The sequence below is a fragment of the Ochotona princeps genome, chromosome 15 (assembly GCF_030435755.1).
Source record: "Ochotona princeps isolate mOchPri1 chromosome 15, mOchPri1.hap1, whole genome shotgun sequence".
NCBI lineage: Eukaryota > Metazoa > Chordata > Mammalia > Lagomorpha > Ochotonidae > Ochotona > Ochotona princeps.
The window spans coordinates 13210406-13228969 of NC_080846.1; the positions used below are offsets into that span (position 1 = coordinate 13210406).

General features: G+C 49.0%; 1 protein-coding gene across 1 annotated transcript in view; it reads left to right on the top strand.

The window, feature by feature from the left end:
* The first annotated feature begins 678 nt into the window (after window positions 1-678).
* Window positions 679-18564, top strand: part of NT5DC3 (5'-nucleotidase domain containing 3) — a 52049-nt gene continuing 34163 nt past the window's right edge. The window contains exon 1 of the mRNA XM_004589595.2: window positions 679-970. Within this exon, the coding sequence (XP_004589652.2) occupies window positions 781-970 (190 nt within the window). The 5' untranslated portion in view covers window positions 679-780. The remainder of the gene's footprint in view (window positions 971-18564) is intronic.

Sequence of the window (18564 nt, forward strand, 5' to 3'; positions counted from 1 at the left end):
GGCCCCCGGGACTCTGCAGTGGTGCTGCCCTTCAACTTTACTGGGGTCCTACGTGCTTGGTATAATCTCACTTGTGTGGGGTGGGAGGGGAGAAGAGGAGCTGCGTCCCGGGATGGAGAACGGACCTGGATGGATCCAAGCTCAGGGGACGTCCCAATCTGGCCCGCGCGACCCACAAGAGCTGTAGCCTGCAGAGAGGTCACCTTCTGCAGCCAGGGCGAGGCGGGGACACTGCCTGGCGGCCAGAGTTGGAGGACGGCCTCGGAAGGCACGAGGAAGGTGCTGCGCGGCTCCACGGGGGCCGGGCTAGCGTCTTGCTGTCAGGACATTCGCTTGGCCTGCGCGCCCCCGCACCGCCGCAGGGGTTGGAGGAGACCCTGCAGTCCAGGACCCAGTAGTCCAGGCCACCCTTCCCACCTGCTCGGCGCAAGCCCGGGCCACGCTCCAGGCCCCGCCCCTCCTCTACACAGGTCCCGCCCTGCGGCTCCCAGTGGGCGGGCCGCTCTGCCACGTGCTCGGCCCAGGCCCGTCCCGTAGCGCCTCGCCCACAAGTCCCGCCCCGCACACCCAGGCCCAGCCCTACCCCGTAGCCCCTCGCCCACAAGCCCCGCCCCGCACACCCAGGCCCCGCCCCGCGGCCCCCGGTGGGCGGGGCCGCCCTGCCACGTGCTCCGACGCAGTGTTCCGCCCTCCGGCCGGGCTGTGAGCTTCAGGAACGCCGGCCGGCTCCGCGGCGTCTCTCACAGCTCCGTGGCAGACGGCTCGGCTACGGCGGCGAGCATGGCAGCGGCGGCGGCCCGCGGGGTTGGGGCGAAGGCGGCGGCCGCCTTGCGGGGCGGCTGCGGGGTTGCGGGGCGCGGGCGACCGCAGGCGGCCACCACCCGGCCCCTATGCACTGCCCCCGGGGCCGCCCCGGACATGAAGAGCTACCTGTGGGATCGCTACCGGGAAGCGAAGCGGAGTACACACGGTGAGTGCAGCGGAGCCTGGACACCTGCCCACGAGCCCTCGGGCCCCGGCCGGCCAGTCCGTCAACCCCCAGGCCCCTGCGTTCGAGATCCGTGTTGCCCCACGCCCAGCCCCACGCCCAGCCCTGGGCGGCCTCGCCTCGGCCGGGCGATTCCTCCAACTTCCCAACTCTTGCCTTTCCCCTGTCCGGAAGGCGGCTTTCTCCGTTCAGAGGGGTTTGTAGCCAGAAATCAGCATCTGAAGCTCTTGGGGCTGCGCCGGGCACTGCACGGGCAGGCTCTGAGGACAGGCGTCTCGCACCCTTAGGTATTAGAACTAATCACGGGCGATAACAGCTGGAGCAGGTGGGCGCCCGGGGCCCTGCAGAACACGTGGCGGCGTGCGGGCCGCATGTGTTTCTTGTTGGGCTGGTGTTCGCCGTTGCACGCAGAGAGAGTGGACGAATGCTTTGTGGCCAGGGGACCTTAAAGCGGGCCTGAATCAGATGTTACTAAGGGATGCCCGGTAACCCCCTTTCCCGGTCCCTGCTGTGCTGCCTCCCTGAGGCAGCTGGTCATTGGGGAGCTGCCTTTGCCGGGGTCCCGTACTAATCGTTTGCTGCGTTCATGAGAGATGGCAGAATTGAAATGTTTATAGTGGCTTCTTTTGTGGAGGTATGTGGCTTTGGGCGTGGCACATAGGGATAAGGAGAACATACTTGATGAGGTGACATGTTGGGGTATCACATTTTCTATCTTTTGCTGGAGGTTAAAGAGATAAACCCATTTGGAATGATTTTCAGAGTGCCTACTGGTGCAGAATTTTGTAAAATAGTGGCTTATTTTCAGTTTTTCTCATGCCCAGAATTTGTTTTGCTTTGGTGTTTGAAGCTGTTTGTGGCATGGTGGAGAGAATGTTGGCTTTGAACACATTAAGAACTGCAGGTTTTAGAAATGGAAGGATTATTTAGGGAAGACTGATTTAGCCTGGCTGTTGGGCAGGCAGGGTAGTTTCCAGTTGACGTTTTGGTGGAGAGAGTTGTTATGTGTGCAGCTTTCCCAAGTGGTAACATTTTGCAAAAACAGTGGCCTGGTATCACAACCAGTATGTTTTGGCGTAATTCGTATCAGCCCCTGATACTCCTCTGTGTGTGTGCGTGTTGGTTTCACACAGCTTTGTCACATTGGATGTGTGTATTTCCCCTTGTTGAGATGCAGAACAGCTCATCAGAAGGATCTGTCATGCTTGTAACCACACCCACCTCCTCCCCAAGTCCCTCTCCTGTCCCCAGTCCCCGGAGCATTGTCTGTTCTCCACTTGTAAAATTCTGTCACTTGGAAAACCTTATGTGCAATCATGGTGTGTAACCTTTTGGGATTGGCTTTGCCTCACTGAGCTAATTGCAGAGTTTTATCCACATTGTTGCATTGGTTGTATCATAGTGGTTTCCTTTGGCTAGCTGAGTTTTTATGTACTGAGTGTCCACTGAGGCTATCTAACTATGCTTCCCTTCCTCAGAGCTCTCTGCTGTTAGTCCTTGGTTATTTCAAGTGAAGCTGCTGTAAACATTTGGGTCACAAGTCCTTGCGTGCACACGTTTCCATTTCTCTGCCCGTTTCTCTGTCACTGCAGTGGCTGGGTGGCGGGATTGTGTGCTGGGTTCCATAGGAAGCAGTAGGCAGACTTTGTGCTGTTCTGATTCTGTGGACAAGGCTTGCTGCCTGTTGCCTGGAGCTTTGGTTTCTTCATCTGTGAACTGGGGACACGGGTGGTACCTACATCCCCGGGCTGTGGTGAGGAGTGCCTGAGCAGCTTCCCAGAAGGTGGTTAGAAACTGCGCCTGCTGATAAAGATGAGCATCATGCCACAGATGGGGCTCTGGTGTGTGATAGTCCCCCAGGACTTCGCAGTTGATTTCCTCCCTGACCTTGGTTTCCCTAGTTGTGATATGAGAGTACTGTGGGTGCTGTTAGTGTGGGCTCGGGATCCAGCAGATGTTGAGTAGATAGTAGCTTTTAATATTACTTCTTAAGTAACTGTTGGTCTTGCACTTGCTGGGAAGAGTTGGAGGTGGGTTATTGCAGGGGCTAAGTACTGCTGGAACTTGCTGTGTGCCTTGCACAAGTCGCTGTTGTTCTCTCAGCCTTGGTTTTCCTCTGCCTGTGAAATGAGGCCAGTGAGCCAAAAGTTTGGCCCTCTGAGACGGGGCAGGTATTTAGATGCAAAGGTGTTTAGTACACCTTCTGCCTGCTTGCTCCTGCCACCACATCCACACAGGATCCTGGAAACAGGGTGACTTCTTATAGACTTTCCCTTGTGAGGCTTGTGAGGCTGCTTCAAAACGTTCTTTGGAAGTAGAATTAAAAGAAATGACTAGGGCCTGGCATGGTAGTCTAGTGGTTAAAGTCCTCGCCTTGCACGCACCGGGATCCCATATGTGTTTTATGTAAGAGCTATGCAAATTTCAGGTTTTTTTGCATCAAAGTAAATTGATCTTTTGATTCCATTTTACATAAACTTTTTGACTTTTCACTTATACAGGTGATAAAAGATTTTGAAGCCACGTTAAATAAACAGGGAAAATACACATTTGTGAGTATTCATGAAATACAAATATTACAAAATAGAAGCGTTGGTATAGTCAGATTAGGGAAGAACAAATATTTTAAAGCTTCTGTAACTTGTTAATTTATGAACATAGAGACGAACTGCAGAGACAGTAGGACCTTGGCTGTTTTGCTCTGTTTTCCTCTTGTGTGCAGCGGACCTCCTGTTGTGGGAAGTCGCGCTGCCTGCTGCTTCTCCGTGCCCCCAAGTGCTGGTGTCCAGGCTGGGGCATCGCGGTCAGCATTCCCGGGAGGCTTGCTGTGTGCATGCAATGTGCAGGCTTTTTAAAGATGTATTTGTTTTTATTGGGAAGACGGATATACAGAGAGGAGGAGAGAGAGAGAGAAGATCTTCTGTCTGATGGTTCACTCCCCAAGTGGCCGCAACGGCCAGAGCTGAGCTGATCTGAAGCTAGGAGCCAGGAACTTCCTCCAGGTCTCCCATGCGGGTACAGGGTCTCAAAGCTTTGGGGTGTCCTCGACTGCATTCCCAGGCCACAGGCAGGGAGCTGGATGGGAAGTGGAGCAGCTGGGATTAGAACCAGCACCCATATGGGATCGCAGCACATTCAAGGCAAGGACTTGAACCGCTGTGGGCCCAATGTGCAGGCTTTTCTCTGTTTTCTGTCTCTTCTAACTTTGGGAAAAAAAGCTTGTGGCTCATTTTCCCTGTTTGTGCTGCTTCTTTGCACCCGTCATGCAGATGCAGATTGAATGGACCTTACCTCAAATGGGTAGGGCACTAGAAAGGTTTAGGACTTCAGAGGGGGGCCCAGTGTGGTAGCCTAGTGGCTAAAGCCCTTACCTTGCATGTGCTGAGATCCTATATGGGTGCAGGTTCTAATCCTGGTGGCCCTGCTTCCCATCCAGCTCCCTGCTTGTGGCCTGGGAAGACAGTCGAGGACGGTCCAAGGTGTTGGGACCCTGCATTCGTGTGTGGGAGACCCAGAGGTGGCTCCTGGCTCCTGGCTTCAGATCAGCTCAGTTCTGGCGGTTGTGATCACTTGGGGAGTGAATCAGCAGAGGGAAGATCTTCCTCTCTGTCTCTCCTCCTCTTTGTGTGTCTGACTTTCCAATTAAAAATAAAATAAATCTCTTTTAAAAAAAGATAAGACTAGTTTGGGTGCAATAAAATTGAAATCCATGTATATAATTATAGTGTATATATGAAATGTTCTGTTTTCCCATTAATGTACCGAAATGTATGTGCCCAACTTCAGTTTGTTCAAGGAGCATTTATTGAGCGCCAGTGGTGGGCTTAAAGACTGCTCATTTTCAAATGGCTGCATCTGAGAGGGAGGGGCTCCTCGTGCCAGGCCTGGCTGGGGCGTCTGATAGACACAAGGTGGTCCAGTTTGGGCCAGAGCTGATGACTGCTGGGGGTGATGGTGGGGTGGTGGTGGGGTGCAGGAAATGTTCCCCGGGCTCATTCTTGGGCTGCATGTGGGAGGACTGAGCGGTCAAATGGAAAACCGATATTCACATACAAACACACGGCTCCTTTCCCCTGTTGCAAGAGGACAGGAGTCTGGTTTCTCATTTCCTGATTCCAATGCAAGAACTTTATTTTCTTTCTGGCTATTTGATCTTCTTCCTTAATGCCCGCAATCTGTTCCAGTGTCTTTCCCTTGAAAGGGTGCTGTAATGAAAGCCTGTCAGGGAAAAGATTTGTTTTTAAATTCTTTGTGTCTTCACTTTCCCATCTTTATTTCTTTTGAACATATTTTTTAAAAAGGATTTTTTTAAAGATTTATTTATTTTATTACAAAATCAGATGTACAGAGAGGAGGAGAGACAGAGAGGAAGATCTTCCGTCCGATGATTCACTCCCCAAGTGAGTGCAATGGCTGGTGCTGCGCTGATCCGATGCCGGGAACCAGGAACCTCTTCCAGGTCTCCCATGTGGATGCAGGGTCCCAAAGCTTTGGGCCGTCCTCGACTGCTTTCCCAGGCCACAAGCAGGGAGCTGGATGGGAAGTGGGGCTGCCAGGATTAGAACCAGCTCCCATATGGGATCCCGGGCGTTCAAGGCGAGGACTTTAGCCAGTAGGCTATGCCGCTGGGCCCAGGATTTGTTCTTTATATCTTTGAAAGGCAGAGCACTGGGGAAAGAGAGGAACAGTCTCATCTTCCATGAGTTACTTCCCCCAATGGCCACGACAACCAGGCCTGGGCCTGGCTAAAGCCAGGAGCCAGAAACACTACCTGGGTCTCTCACCCTGGTGGTAGTGCTGAAGTACTGGGGGCATTTTCCACTGTCTTCCTAGGTGTATTAGCTGCAAGTTGGATCAGGAGCGGAGTAGCCAGGCCCCATACTGGCAAGGTCATCCGCATGATTGGCAGTATGGCCATGATTTGCTGCTTCCTTTCCCAGGTGTGGTAGCAGGAAGTTGGTTTGGAAGCAGAGCAGCCAGGACTTGAACCACTGCTCAGATGCTGGCGTCGTAATCGGTGATTTAACCCTTGACTCCACAATGTTGGCCTGTCAATTTTTATTTACAGAGAAATTGCCTAGTTTCTATACACCTGACACATATTTTTCTTAGTTTATTTAAGTCAGAGAGATTGATCTTCCATCCTGTTTCTCACTTCCCAAGTACTCAGAATAGCTGGGGCTGAGCAGGCCAAAGCTGGGAGCGGGAACTTAGTCCCGGTCTCCCTCCCAGAGCGTCACAGAGATGCCAGTACTTGAGCCATCACATGCTTCGTCTTAGGATGTGCATGGTAGGAAGCTGGGATCAGAGTGGGGTCGGATCTTGAACCCAGGCACTCCTGTATGGGATGCTGATATCCCGAGGAGCATCTTAAACACCTGCCCCTCTCCTGTTATGAACCTCCCTTGTGACTGTGGCACACTTAGCCCAGTGTGTGAACCAGTGTTGGTACAGTGGTTGGCTCAGAATTCCTTAGTTTTTCTCCAGCATCCTCCTGTTTTGATGACTTTTCTGTTTTTGATGACTGTGACAAATTTGAGCAATACTGTCTATGGACTTTGTAAAAGATCCTTCCATTGGAATGTCTTCTCATTCTTTTTTTAACTAGGCACTTTTCGAAGGTGTCACATGTATATATTCTTTCTCAAATTCAGTCCAACGCAAAGCTGCTGGGTGGTGTTAGGAAGAGAAGTGCCATGCGGTAGCTGCTGGCAGACATGTTCGATGCTGTAGTTTTCTCCCAGAGCTGGGGTTTTCAGCTGGAGCTGGAGGAAGTAGGTTTGCCCTGGAAGCGGAATGAGGGATATTTGGCAGGATGTGGAGATCTGGGGATTTTTTTTTTCTTCTGTGGTGACCAGGAGAGATGAATGGTGCTGACTGGTGGGGGTTAGAGGCCAGGGATCTTACGGAACGCCGCAGTGCCCAGGACAATATCCGTTAACACAGAATGAGCTGGCCCCAACATGAGTAGTGCCAAGATTGAGAAACCCCATCCTAAAGTGATGCATTGTGAAGAAACTACTGGACTGTTACCAGGCACAGGGTTTGATACCATGAGAAGGTATGCATGGGTTTCAAAGAGCTGCTGCACCAATGTAAGCTTATGTTTTACTTTTTAAAATCACATTTCAATCAGAATTTTATTTTCCTGTGTCGTCTTTGAAGTTAATCCCTGACCCTGCGTGATTGCGGGTCAGGTGAGGGAGGGAGGCGCTCCTTCTGCAGGAGGCATTGCTCTGGGTTATTTTTGGAATGGTAGTGGGTTGTTTTTTCTTCAGAAGTCATCTTGGAGTCTGCTCTGTGGGAATGTTGGCCTCTTGGCTGGGCTGTAGCATAGATTAAGTTGGGTGAAGAAGTGTGGGGATTAGTGTGAAGTGGCAGAAGCTTTGAGAGTCCTGCAGGATTTAATGGAAGGTCTGGCTCAGAGAGATTTTATTAATAATCAATCGGAAGTTATGTTTGTAGCGAGGACTGCATGGCATGGTGATGTAAGCTTAGCAGTCACACGATAAGCCCAGGACACAAGGAGGGCAGTCATTATGTATAAAGTACAGCAAAATAAGAAGCAGCTTGGATTCCTCGAGGAGCTGTAATGGGTCTGTACACTTGAGCTAACTTTTTAAAAGATTTTATTTATTTGAAAGGCAGAATTAGAGGGAGAGACAGAGGTCTTCCACTCACTTGGATTACTTCCCAAGTGGCTGCAACAGCTGGGGCTGTACCAGGCCAAAGCCAGGAACCCCAAAGCTGCTTCTGCGTCTCCTATGAGGGTGGCAGAGGTCCAAGCATTAGGGCCTTCTGCTGCTGCTTTCCCGGGTGCATTAGCAGAGAAGTGGATCAAAAGTGGAGTGGCCAGATCTCAAGTTAGTGCCCATATGGGATGCTGGCTCTGCAGGCATTGGCTTTACCTGCCTTGCCACAGTGTTGGCCCGTTTGTTAAGAGGCAGAGAGTGACAGCGAGACCATTTCACACTGCGTCATTCCCCAAATGCCCTCAAAGGCTAAGTGTGGAGCCTGGAGCTAAAGCCTGGAGCTGGAAACTCAATCTAGGTTTCCTCTGTGTGTGTGTGTGTGTGTGTGTGTGTGGCAGGAACCCAGTCACTTCAGCCACCCTTGCTTCCTAGGGTCTGCATTGGCAGGAAGCTGGAGGCAGGTAGCAGAACCAGGTGCTTGGAGATGAGCTGCAGGGCCAAACGCCTGCCCCTTCACTGGAAGCACGGGCAGCCATGGTGATGGTGGTTTCCTTTCTGTTATTGTTAATCACTTCATCCACTGAATGCCATCACAGTTGAGTAGTTACAAGATAGATGACAAAACCCCATGTGTTTATTAACTGTCCCTTTGCAGAAAACATTTGCCAAATCCTGACCATATTTGTACCCACATGGATGGCTCTGCCACTGTTGTCAGTTTAAAAAGAGCAAGTTGCAAGTGGGTGCTGGTTTTAAACACACACAAGTGCTAGGGATTGCTTGTCAAAGCATACCTGTGTGGGGTGCAATTCTGAAGAAATGCATAGAGAAACGGGTGCTGGCATTAGTAGTGCGTAGTGTTGGGGTGGGAGCAGAGTGCAGGAGCGACTCCAGGGACCAACTTTTCTGGCTGGTTGGTGAGGAGGGTGAGGTGTGTGATGTAGGTGATCCCATGACCCCGTCACAGGTCGAGTTGAAGGCAGATGTGCCATGTGATGTCTTTCACATTTTTAGGTGGTGAGAACCTGTCTCAGAGAGGGGAGGACCAGCACCTTAGCAAGCCAAGGCATCTGTGCTGCAAGCAGGACCTTTGTCCAGGGCTCTTGTTAGCGGTCACCTGATGGGGGCCTGAGTTCATCACAAGGCTGCCAGTCTTACGCTGATCCGTGAGAGCTGTGCCTGTGTCAGGATGGCTGGTTCGCCTTTGTCACCAGAACTCCCTTGGGCTGTGTTAATCGGGCAGCTTGTCTGGGCTGTCCATCTTCTTTGGGATGCCAGCCATGTGTGTCTGAGCCCTGGAGGCGTGTGTGTCTCATTACTCCATGGCGGGTGCGCTCCTGGTGACCCTGGGTCTGTCAGGACACATTGGGGCTCCTTGCTGGGTGGCTTCATGCTGGGCTTGTGATCAGCACAGTTCTGACTCTGTCTTTTCTGTCTTGGCACAGATCTATCTTGGAGAAAGGGAAATAGGGAAAAAAGCTTTCTGTAAACTTCATAATAATAATAATAAAAAAGATTCATTTGTGTATTTGAAAGATTCAGAAACAGAGAGAGAGGTCTGCCATTCTCTGGTTCACTCTCTAGATGGTCTCAACAGTCAGCGCTGGATCAGGTTGAAGCCAGGAGCTTCATTCACATCTCCCGTGTGAGTATCAGGTGTCCAGATCCTTGGGCCATGCTCTGCTGCTTTCCCAAGCCGTTAATAGGAAGCTGAATTGGAAGTGGAGCAGCCAGGACATGAGCCACATCCATATGGGATGCAGGTGTCACAGGCAGTGGCTTTACCTGCTATGCCACAGCACCAACCCTTGATTTTCCAGATGTTAACAGGAAGTTTAACTGGTTGGGCAGGTGCACCCTCTCCTGTCTGCTACACTGTAGCAGGTGCCTATAAGGAAGTGAAGATACTTATACTGCATGTTTGAGATAAGGAAGTGTGGAGATGGGGATGAGTTAGCTGATCTACCCGAGTGTTTTGAAGTTCATGGGTTGTCTTACCTCTCTGATTTTGTCACGTTTCCTAGGATTCTGAGCAACTATTTGATGCCATGTCAATTTATAAGATGCTGACACTTGGGGAAGTCTGAGTTATATATGGAGATGGAAGTTTTGAATGTTTCTTTTGTTCTCTTTTGAGTATAATACCAGAATTGATCCACTCGGTTCCCGTTTAACGAGAGAGGCAGAGATGAGTGGACTGAGCAGGCACTCCCACTGCTGGCTCACTCTTTAATTGCCTGCAGCGTCTGGGCCTGGGCCAGGCTGGGCTGGGCCAGAGCCAGGAGCTGGGAACATGGATTCTCAGATCCAATTCTGCATTCAGACTGTGTGGTACCAGACATTGTGAAGGCTCTTCTGCTCACTGTGAGAAGAGCAGGAGGGGGATGAGACGAAAGGTCCCTAATGAGATCCTGCTACTCCTACAACTGACTCCCATAAATGTAGTGACAGTGCAGGTTTGTTATAGACCTCTAGAGGTCAAGGTCCAAGTTGAGTCTCACTGGGCTAATATAGGGTTGGTTGGGTTGCATTCTTTGTGGGGGCGCTGGTGGAGAACACTTCCTGGTTCCTTCTGTCTTCTAGAAGCTTCGCACAGGCTTCAGGAGTCTTTTCATTGACAAGGCCTGTTGTATACATCTCATACCAGGTTACCCTGACATCGAACCTTCCGACTGCCTTTTCCACACTTGTATCCTGTGGAGTCCACCTGGATAACGCAGCATGCTTTCTGTTTGAGTCCACTAACCACAGCTCTGTCCACCTGGCAGTCTTAATTTCTTTACCTGCCTTGCTGGATAACATATCCACAGGTTCTAGCGATCGGGCAGCTTTGGAGAGCTGTTATTCTGCCTGCTGCTCCTCAGTGTAACCAGTAGAAGGCTTGTGGCCCTTGAGTGGAGGTGGCTCCTGCATTATAAAAATAGTAGCTGAATGGGTGAATAGGAAAAAGGAAGAAACTAGCATTTATGAAGTGCCCAGGTGTGCCGTGTGCTGTGCCAAGCACTTGACCTTCCTTGCACAGTTTAGTAGTTGGTGACTTGGTGCCTGTGACTTGACTTCTCAGCCTCCTTCGCCTCATCTGCAGATTGGGGATGGCAGCATGTACCACCTGTGCTTGTGACTAGAACTGAACGACTGACGCCAGCTCTCACTGAGCTGACTGATCAGGTGTGACGTTTACTGAAAGAATCAATGACAAGTGCCCAGTGCCTGGCACCTGCAAGGCACTGATGCTTATGCCTTTTCTGTGCCTTCTATGTGACTGTGAAAAGTTCTTGACAGCTTGATATTTTATTTTTTTAATATATTTAAAAATATTTTTTTAAAAATAGTTTTATGTGAAAGGCAGTCATTTTTTTTTTTTTCAAAAAGAGAAGAGAGGTAAGAGAAAAGATCTTCCATCTGCTGGTTCACTTCCTAAATGGCTGTAACAGTCAGAGCTGAGCTGATCTAAAGACAGAAGCCAGGGGGCCCGGTGGCATGGCCTAGCGGCTAAAGTCCTCGCCTTGAACGCCCCGGGATCCCATATGGGCGCCGGTTCTAATCCCGGCTGCTCCACTTCCCGTCCAGCTCCCTGCTTGTGGCCTGGGAAAGCAGTCGAGGACGGCCCAATGCATTGGGACCCTGCACCCGTGTGGGAGACCCGGAAGAGGTTCCTGGTTCCCTGCTCCGGATTGGCGCGCACCAGCCCGTTGCGGCTCACTTGGGGAGTGAATCATCGGATGGAAGATCTTTCTCTCTGTCTCTCTTCCTCTATGTACATTTGACTTTGCAATAAAATAAATAAATCTTTAACAACAGCAACAAAAAAAGACAGAAGCCAGGTGCATCTTTCAGTGTGTCACCTGTGGGTGCAGGGTCTCAAGGGCCTGGGCCATCCTCTGATGCTTTTCCAGGCCACAAGCAGAGTGCTGGATGGGAGGTGGAGCAGCTGAAACTACAACTGGTATTCCTATATAATGCCAGTGCCACAGGATGGAGGATTGGTTTGCTGTGCCACTGTACTGGTCCTAACATTTGATTTTTTTTTAAATTTTAAAAGATTTATTTACTTTAAAAGATGATTTAGAGAAAGAGAGAGAGAGAGAAAGAAAGAAAAAGAAAGATTCCATCCATTGGTTCATTATATGGGTGGCCCACCACACTGGCCCCAAGAATTTGATCTTTAGAGAGATGGCTCAGTTTTCTTATTTATGAGGAATTTTTTTTTTCTTGAAAAGAAATGTCCTTTTATTTTTCCAGCAGTTTTATTAAATGATTTATCTTCAGATTATCTTGCCTTTAAACCATTACTACATTTGATTTTAATTCAAGCAGTTGCATTTTTGTAATGTTTGGAAGTGTGCTATGTTTCCATGGGCTTGTTAGAATTACAGATATTACTTACAGGGTAATTGGAGGTGTAATTTTAACTTTCGGTGGGAGTGGTGTACGTGTCAAGTGTATTATTAATTCAGATGAGTCGTTCTGTTTGCCTCGGATTGCTTTTCCCCGGAGGTGGTATAGGATAGGTAAACCAATGGGAGATTGACAGTTCCCTTTTAGATTGATGGATGCAGTGAAAACAGCTTTTGCATAGTTTCTTCTTCTTCCGGGTGTGCCCAGCCTTGTGGGTTCCTCTTGTCTCTCCGTCCTCCTGATGCTGTTGTCTTCTTCACTGCCCATGATGGTGCTCACTGCAGAGCCTGGCTTTGTAAGCCCCGTATGGTGGCTGGCATGGAGGCAGCTGTGGTAAGGTGCTTATTGGAATCATTTCTGTGAGGCCAGTAAGTGGGGAAAACCAGTTTACCAAAGTATTCCCTGCCTTATGGTTCCATGTATACAAAGTTTTAGAAAGTGCAAATCAGTCTGGCTCTGAAAAGATTGCTGTGACCTGGGGTTGGGCAGGTGGACTGGGGCTTGAGAGGTTGAGATGTCTGGAAATGTAACACAGGCTCATGACTTTTAATAGGATGTGTGCCTATGTCAGACCTCAATTGGAGTGCAGACTGCATGGGCAATTTATTACATACCATTGAAACCAGGATAAAAATCCTATAGAAAACCAGTAAATGAAGTCAGATATCCAGGGAGGGTTCTGATTTAGCCTGGAGCTGGAGCCAGGGCCAGGACCACTCGGCTAGACTAGCAGCTGCTGCTGGAGGGCAGGATCCCAGCAGAACTGGAGTTCCTGTGTGTGGAGCTAAGGGTTGCTTGTTACCTGGGGTGTGGAGGTGTGCTGGGCATGCAGCAGTGTGAATTTCCCCTTTATCTGTGAGAGGATACTTGGGGTGCTTTCTTTTGTTTTAGAATTTCTTATTGGACTGTTGTAGGATTGGGGCATTTTATTTCTAATTGACACATGGTCATTGTACATGTTTATGGGGTGTGATATGTCCGTAGGCATATACAACCTGTACTAGTTAGCATATCCATCATCAGACATGTGTTGTTTGTGGCAAGAATATTCCCAGTCCTTTCTTGTATCTCTTGAAATATGTGATGACTATTGTTAACTCGTCATCCCTCTGTGCTAAAGAAAGTACAACCATACTGTCACCTGCCTTGGGCAATCTCTTGAAAAATGATTTATAATGAATGATGTTAGGGAACCAGGAGCTATTGCAGGAAACAGTTCATGGCAGGAAGGAATGGCGTTTACATCTGTGAGGTCCGGGTGGAGCGCCCCCTTCAGTCCTGGCACGGCAGCTCCGTCTGAGGCTACACTTAGTGCCTCTGTGTCTCACTGTGTGGTTACTGCAGGCAGACCTGCTACGTCAGCTGACTGTACCGACACGTTGTAGGCAGGTGTCAGGTCTGTGCTGTGCTCAGATTGTTCTGGAGCATGTCAGAGCAAATGTGCCTTTCCCGTCAGCCATTCCTGCTGGAACCTGCTGTCCATCCTGTGCGTGCCACATGCGGCTCTTAGAAGGCTGGGCTCTGGTGAAGGTGGCTAGGGGAACTTCACTTGATTTTTCACTGACAGTTACAGACAATGGCGTCCTCAGGAAGTTCATGCAAAATGTGTTTTATGTAAAAGCTATGCTAAATTTCAATCTTTTTGCATCAAAGTAAATTGATCTTTTGATTTGATTCCATTTTGCATAAATTTTTTGACTTTTCACTTATACAGGTGATAAAAGATTTTGAAGCCACGTTAAATAAACAGGGAAAATACACATTTGTGAGTATTCATGAAATACAAATATTACAAAATAGAAGCGTTGGTATAGTCAGATTAGGGAAGAATAAATATTTTAAAGCTTCTGTAACTTGTTAATTTATGAACATAGAGACGAACTGCAGAGACAGTAGGACCTTGGCTGTTTTGCTCTGTTTTCCTCTTGTGTGCAGCGGACCTCCTGTTGTGGGAAGTCGCGCTGCCTGCTGCTTCTCCGTGCCCCCAAGTGCTGGTGTCCAGGCTGGGGCATCGCGGTCAGCATTCCCGGGAGGCTTGCTGTGTGCATGCAATGTGCAGGCTTTTTAAAGATGTATTTGTTTTTATTGGGAAGACGGATATACAGAGAGGAGGAGAGAGAGAGAGAAGATCTTCTGTCTGATGGTTCACTCCCCAAGTGGCCGCAACGGCCAGAGCTGAGCTGATCTGAAGCTAGGAGCCAGGAACTTCCTCCAGGTCTCCCATGCGGGTACAGGGTCTCAAAGCTTTGGGGTGTCCTCGACTGCATTCCCAGGCCACAGGCAGGGAGCTGGATGGGAAGTGGAGCAGCTGGGATTAGAACCAGCACCCATATGGGATCGCAGCACATTCAAGGCAAGGACTTGAACCGCTGTGGGCCCAATGTGCAGGCTTTTCTCTGTTTTCTGTCTCTTCTAACTTTGGGAAAAAAAGCTTGTGGCTCATTTTCCCTGTTTGTGCTGCTTCTTTGCACCCGTCATGCAGATGCAGATTGAATGGACCTTACCTCAAATGGGTAGGGCACTAGAAAGGTTTAGGACTTCAGAGGGGGGCCCAGTGTGGTAGCCTAGTGGCTAAAGCCCTTACCTTGCATGTGCTGAGATCCTATATGGGTGCAGGTTCTAATCCTGGTGGCCCTGCTTCCCATCCAGCTCCCTGCTTGTGGCCTGGGAAGACAGTCGAGGACGGTCCAAGGTGTTGGGACCCTGCATTCGTGTGTGGGAGACCCAGAGGTGGCTCCTGGCTCCTGGCTTCAGATCAGCTCAGTTCTGGCGGTTGTGATCACTTGGGGAGTGAATCAGCAGAGGGAAGATCTTCCTCTCTGTCTCTCCTCCTCTTTGTGTGTCTGACTTTGTAATTAAAAAAGAAAGATTTCAGAGGCCGTGGGAACTTGGGGGATGTTTGTGTAGGCTTTGCTGTTGGAGTGTCCCTGATCGGATGTTATGAAATCCAAAATGCCCCAAGGCCCAAAATGTTTTGGGAATCACAGGATTTGGATGTCGGACCATTTTGGATTTTTGGATTGCACATGCTTGGCTGGTAATTTATTTGTTTTTCTAGGAAACTGGTATTCTTGAACTCTAAAGCATACACCAAAAAGTAAAAAATCATAGCTGAATATTTTAAACGATATTACTCATGAAGTTAAACCATTACTTCAAGTAAAGGATAATGTTGTTTTAGTAATTTTGGGGTTGAGGTTAGCTTGATGAAGAAGCTGGACTTTGTGGGTCTCAGGCATGTTCCAGCTGCTCTGTTTGCTCTGTACCATTAATGCGCTGTGGTCCCCGAGTTCAGCAGGCCGAGGTGGAGGTGCGTGTACCGGTAATGCACTGTGGTCCCCGAGTTCAGCAGGCCGAGGTGCGTGTATGGGTAATGCGCTGTGGTCCCCGAGTTCAGCAGGCCGAGGTGCATGTACGGGTAATGCGCTATGGTCCCCGAGTTCAGCAGGCCGAGGTGCGTGTACGGGTAATGCGCTGTGGTCCCCGAGTTCAGCAGGCCGAGGTGCATGTACGGGTAATGCGCTATGGTCCCCGAGTTCAGCAGGCCGAGGTGCGTGTACCGGTAATGCACTGTGGTCCCCGAGTTCAGCAGGCCGAGGTGCGTGTACCGGTAATGCACTGTGGTCCCCGAGTTCAGCAGGCCGAGGTGGAGGTGCGTGTATCGGTAATGTGCTGTGGCCCCCGAGTTCAGCAGGCCGAGGTGCGTGTACCGGTAATGCACTGTGGTCCCCGAGTTCAGCAGGCCGAGGTGGAGGTGCGTGTATCGGTAATGCGCTGTGGTCCCCGAGTTCAGCAGGCCGAGGTGCGTGCCCGTGGCTCCAGCTATCGAGCGTGTTTTCCTCCCTTTCTGCCTCATCAACACAGGCCTGAAACCATTCTGCACAAATCCGCATCTCCGCCTGTTCCCTCAGCGTGGATTCCTGGAAGGACGATGACTGGGCCAAAGGGAATGAATGTTTTTAAAAGACTGTTGCTGCCTGTTGCCAAGGCTGCCGTTGATTTATTGTCTTACCTAGCAAGGGGTGAGAATGCCCAGGTCCCAGCACTAGTCCTTGGTTCCCTCATTACCAACAACACAATAATAATAGAGCACTCCCAAATCACTCACAGATACCAAGAAGACTGGCAAAACCGTGTCGCAATCTGACAGCAGTGAAATGACATCTTTTGTTGCTTAGTCAGTTAACACATGCTTAGTGAAGAAACGTGTGTTTAATAGACACAGGAGGGTTACATTTCAGAGTTACTGTTGCCGTGAGTAACTGCTTGGTAATTACAATGGTTGAACATTTATGCATATTAGCCATTTAGTTTTTTGTGTGATTTAAAATAATTGACATGCAATTGTATGTATTTATGGGGGATAGTGTGGTAGTTCAGTCATGTCCACAGTCTGTCCTGATCAAATTTGAGCAATTAGCTTATCCATCACTCAAACACTCAACCATTTATTTGAGAACTTTCCAAACCTGTTTTCCTGCTGTTTGGAAAGACGGTTCATTGCTGTTTGCTGCAGCCGCTTGACTGCCTCGTAGAACTCAGGAGCTTGTTCCTGCAGTCTGTCACTTTGCACCACCATCCACATTTCTTGGTTCTCCCTCACTCAACCTTCGCCTGCTCCTGGTGACCCCAGTTTGCCTTTCAGCTCCCTGAGACCAACTGTTTGTGATTTCACAAACAAGTGAGATGATTCAGTGTGTGCTTCTCAGTGCCTGGGGCTTAATTTGCTGAACACAGTGTCCTTCCTTCTCATATGTGTTGGTGCTGATAACAGGCTCTCAGTCTTTCAAATGGCTGAGCAGTAAACTCCCATGGTGTTTATATTCCACGTTCTCTTTATCCATTCATCCGTCAAGAGATGCTTAGGTGGATTCTACTGGGAATTTTACTGTAATAAGAGAACTTAAAAATATCTTCTACCTGTTGATTTCTGGATTTTTTTTTTTATTAACACTATCCCTCCTTTCCTCTTTCTACAACAGTCCTGCTTTGAGATTTTCATTAAGGGAGAGTCACTTAGTGCGTCTAGACCGTAAAAGGAAAGGAGGAATCAGTAGTACTTGTATTTCCCAAGGTCAGAGCAGTTAGAGATGTGGGTTACGGGGCTGGCTTTGTGGAGTCGCTAGTGAAGCTCTTGCCTACAGCGCCAGCATCCCATATGGGTACCAGTTTGTCCCAGTTACACTGCTTCTGTTCCAGCTCCCTGCTAATGACCTTGGAAAAGCAGTGGAAGATGCTCCAAGTGTTTGGGCTCCTGCTACCCATGTGGGAGACCTGGAGGAAGCTCTGGTTCCTGGATTTGGCCCCAGCCATTGAAGTTCTGGGGAATGGACCCGTGGATGGAAGATTCTGTTTCTCCTTGTCTCCTTTTAAATATATAAATCTTGTTTGTTTATTTATTATTGGAAAGGCAGTTGTACAGAGAGGAGAGACAGAGAAAAAGATCTTCTGTTGATTCACTCCCCAAAGGCCGCGATGGCCAGAACTGAGCTGATCTGAAGTGGGATGTCTGGATCATGTGGTAGACTTTTTTTCAGACTTTTGAGAACTCTCCATAAAGTCTTCCATGATGGGTGTACTAGTTTACATTCTCACCAACAATGGTCTGAGGAGAACTTTTTCTCCACATCTTTGCCAGCATTTTAAACATTTTACAATTCTAAAATGTTCAGTTGCTAGCCATTCTCACTGGGGTAAGGTAAAGCTTCATTGTGGCTTTGTTTTCATTTTCCCAATGCCTAATGATCTGAACATTTTTTCATGTGTTGTCCATTCGCACTTCATCCTTTGAAAATTGCTTGTTTATGCCCTTGGCTCATGTAAGTAGACTGTTTTTGTTGTTGTTGAGTTTCTTGAGTACATCATATATATCCTGGATATGAGTTTCTTGAGTACATCATATATATCCTGGGTATGAATCCTCTGTCAGTTGCATAGTTTGCAAACATTTCTTCCCATTCTGTTGGCTGCCTCTACTTGGTTGAGTGTTTCCTCCATTCTGTTGGCTGCCTCTACTTGGTTGAGTGTGTCCTTTGCCATGAGGAAGTTTTCTTAGCTCCATGCAGTCCCATTTGTGTATTCCTCCTTTACTACTGTGCTGCTGGGGTTTTATCCAAGAGTCTTTGTTTATGCCAGTGTCTTGCAGTGTTTCCTTCTAATGATTGTCGTTGGGGGTGCTACGCTTAGATTCCTGATTCTTTGTGAGTTGATTTTGTACAGAGTGTAAGGCAGGGGTCTTGTTTCATCTTCTGCATACAGAGATCCAGTTTTGCAGACACTGTTGGATGGAGCAGTTGAAGAGACTGTCTTTTCTCTGTGGAGTGATTGAGCTCAGTTGTGAAAGGTTAGTTGGGCTGTAAATGCATGGATTAGTGTCTAGGGTTTCTGATCTGTCCCACTGCTGCACATGTGTATTCTTGTGCTGTGTCAGGCTGTTGGATTGTAACTGCCCTATAATATGTTCTGAAATCTGATACTGTGATTGCT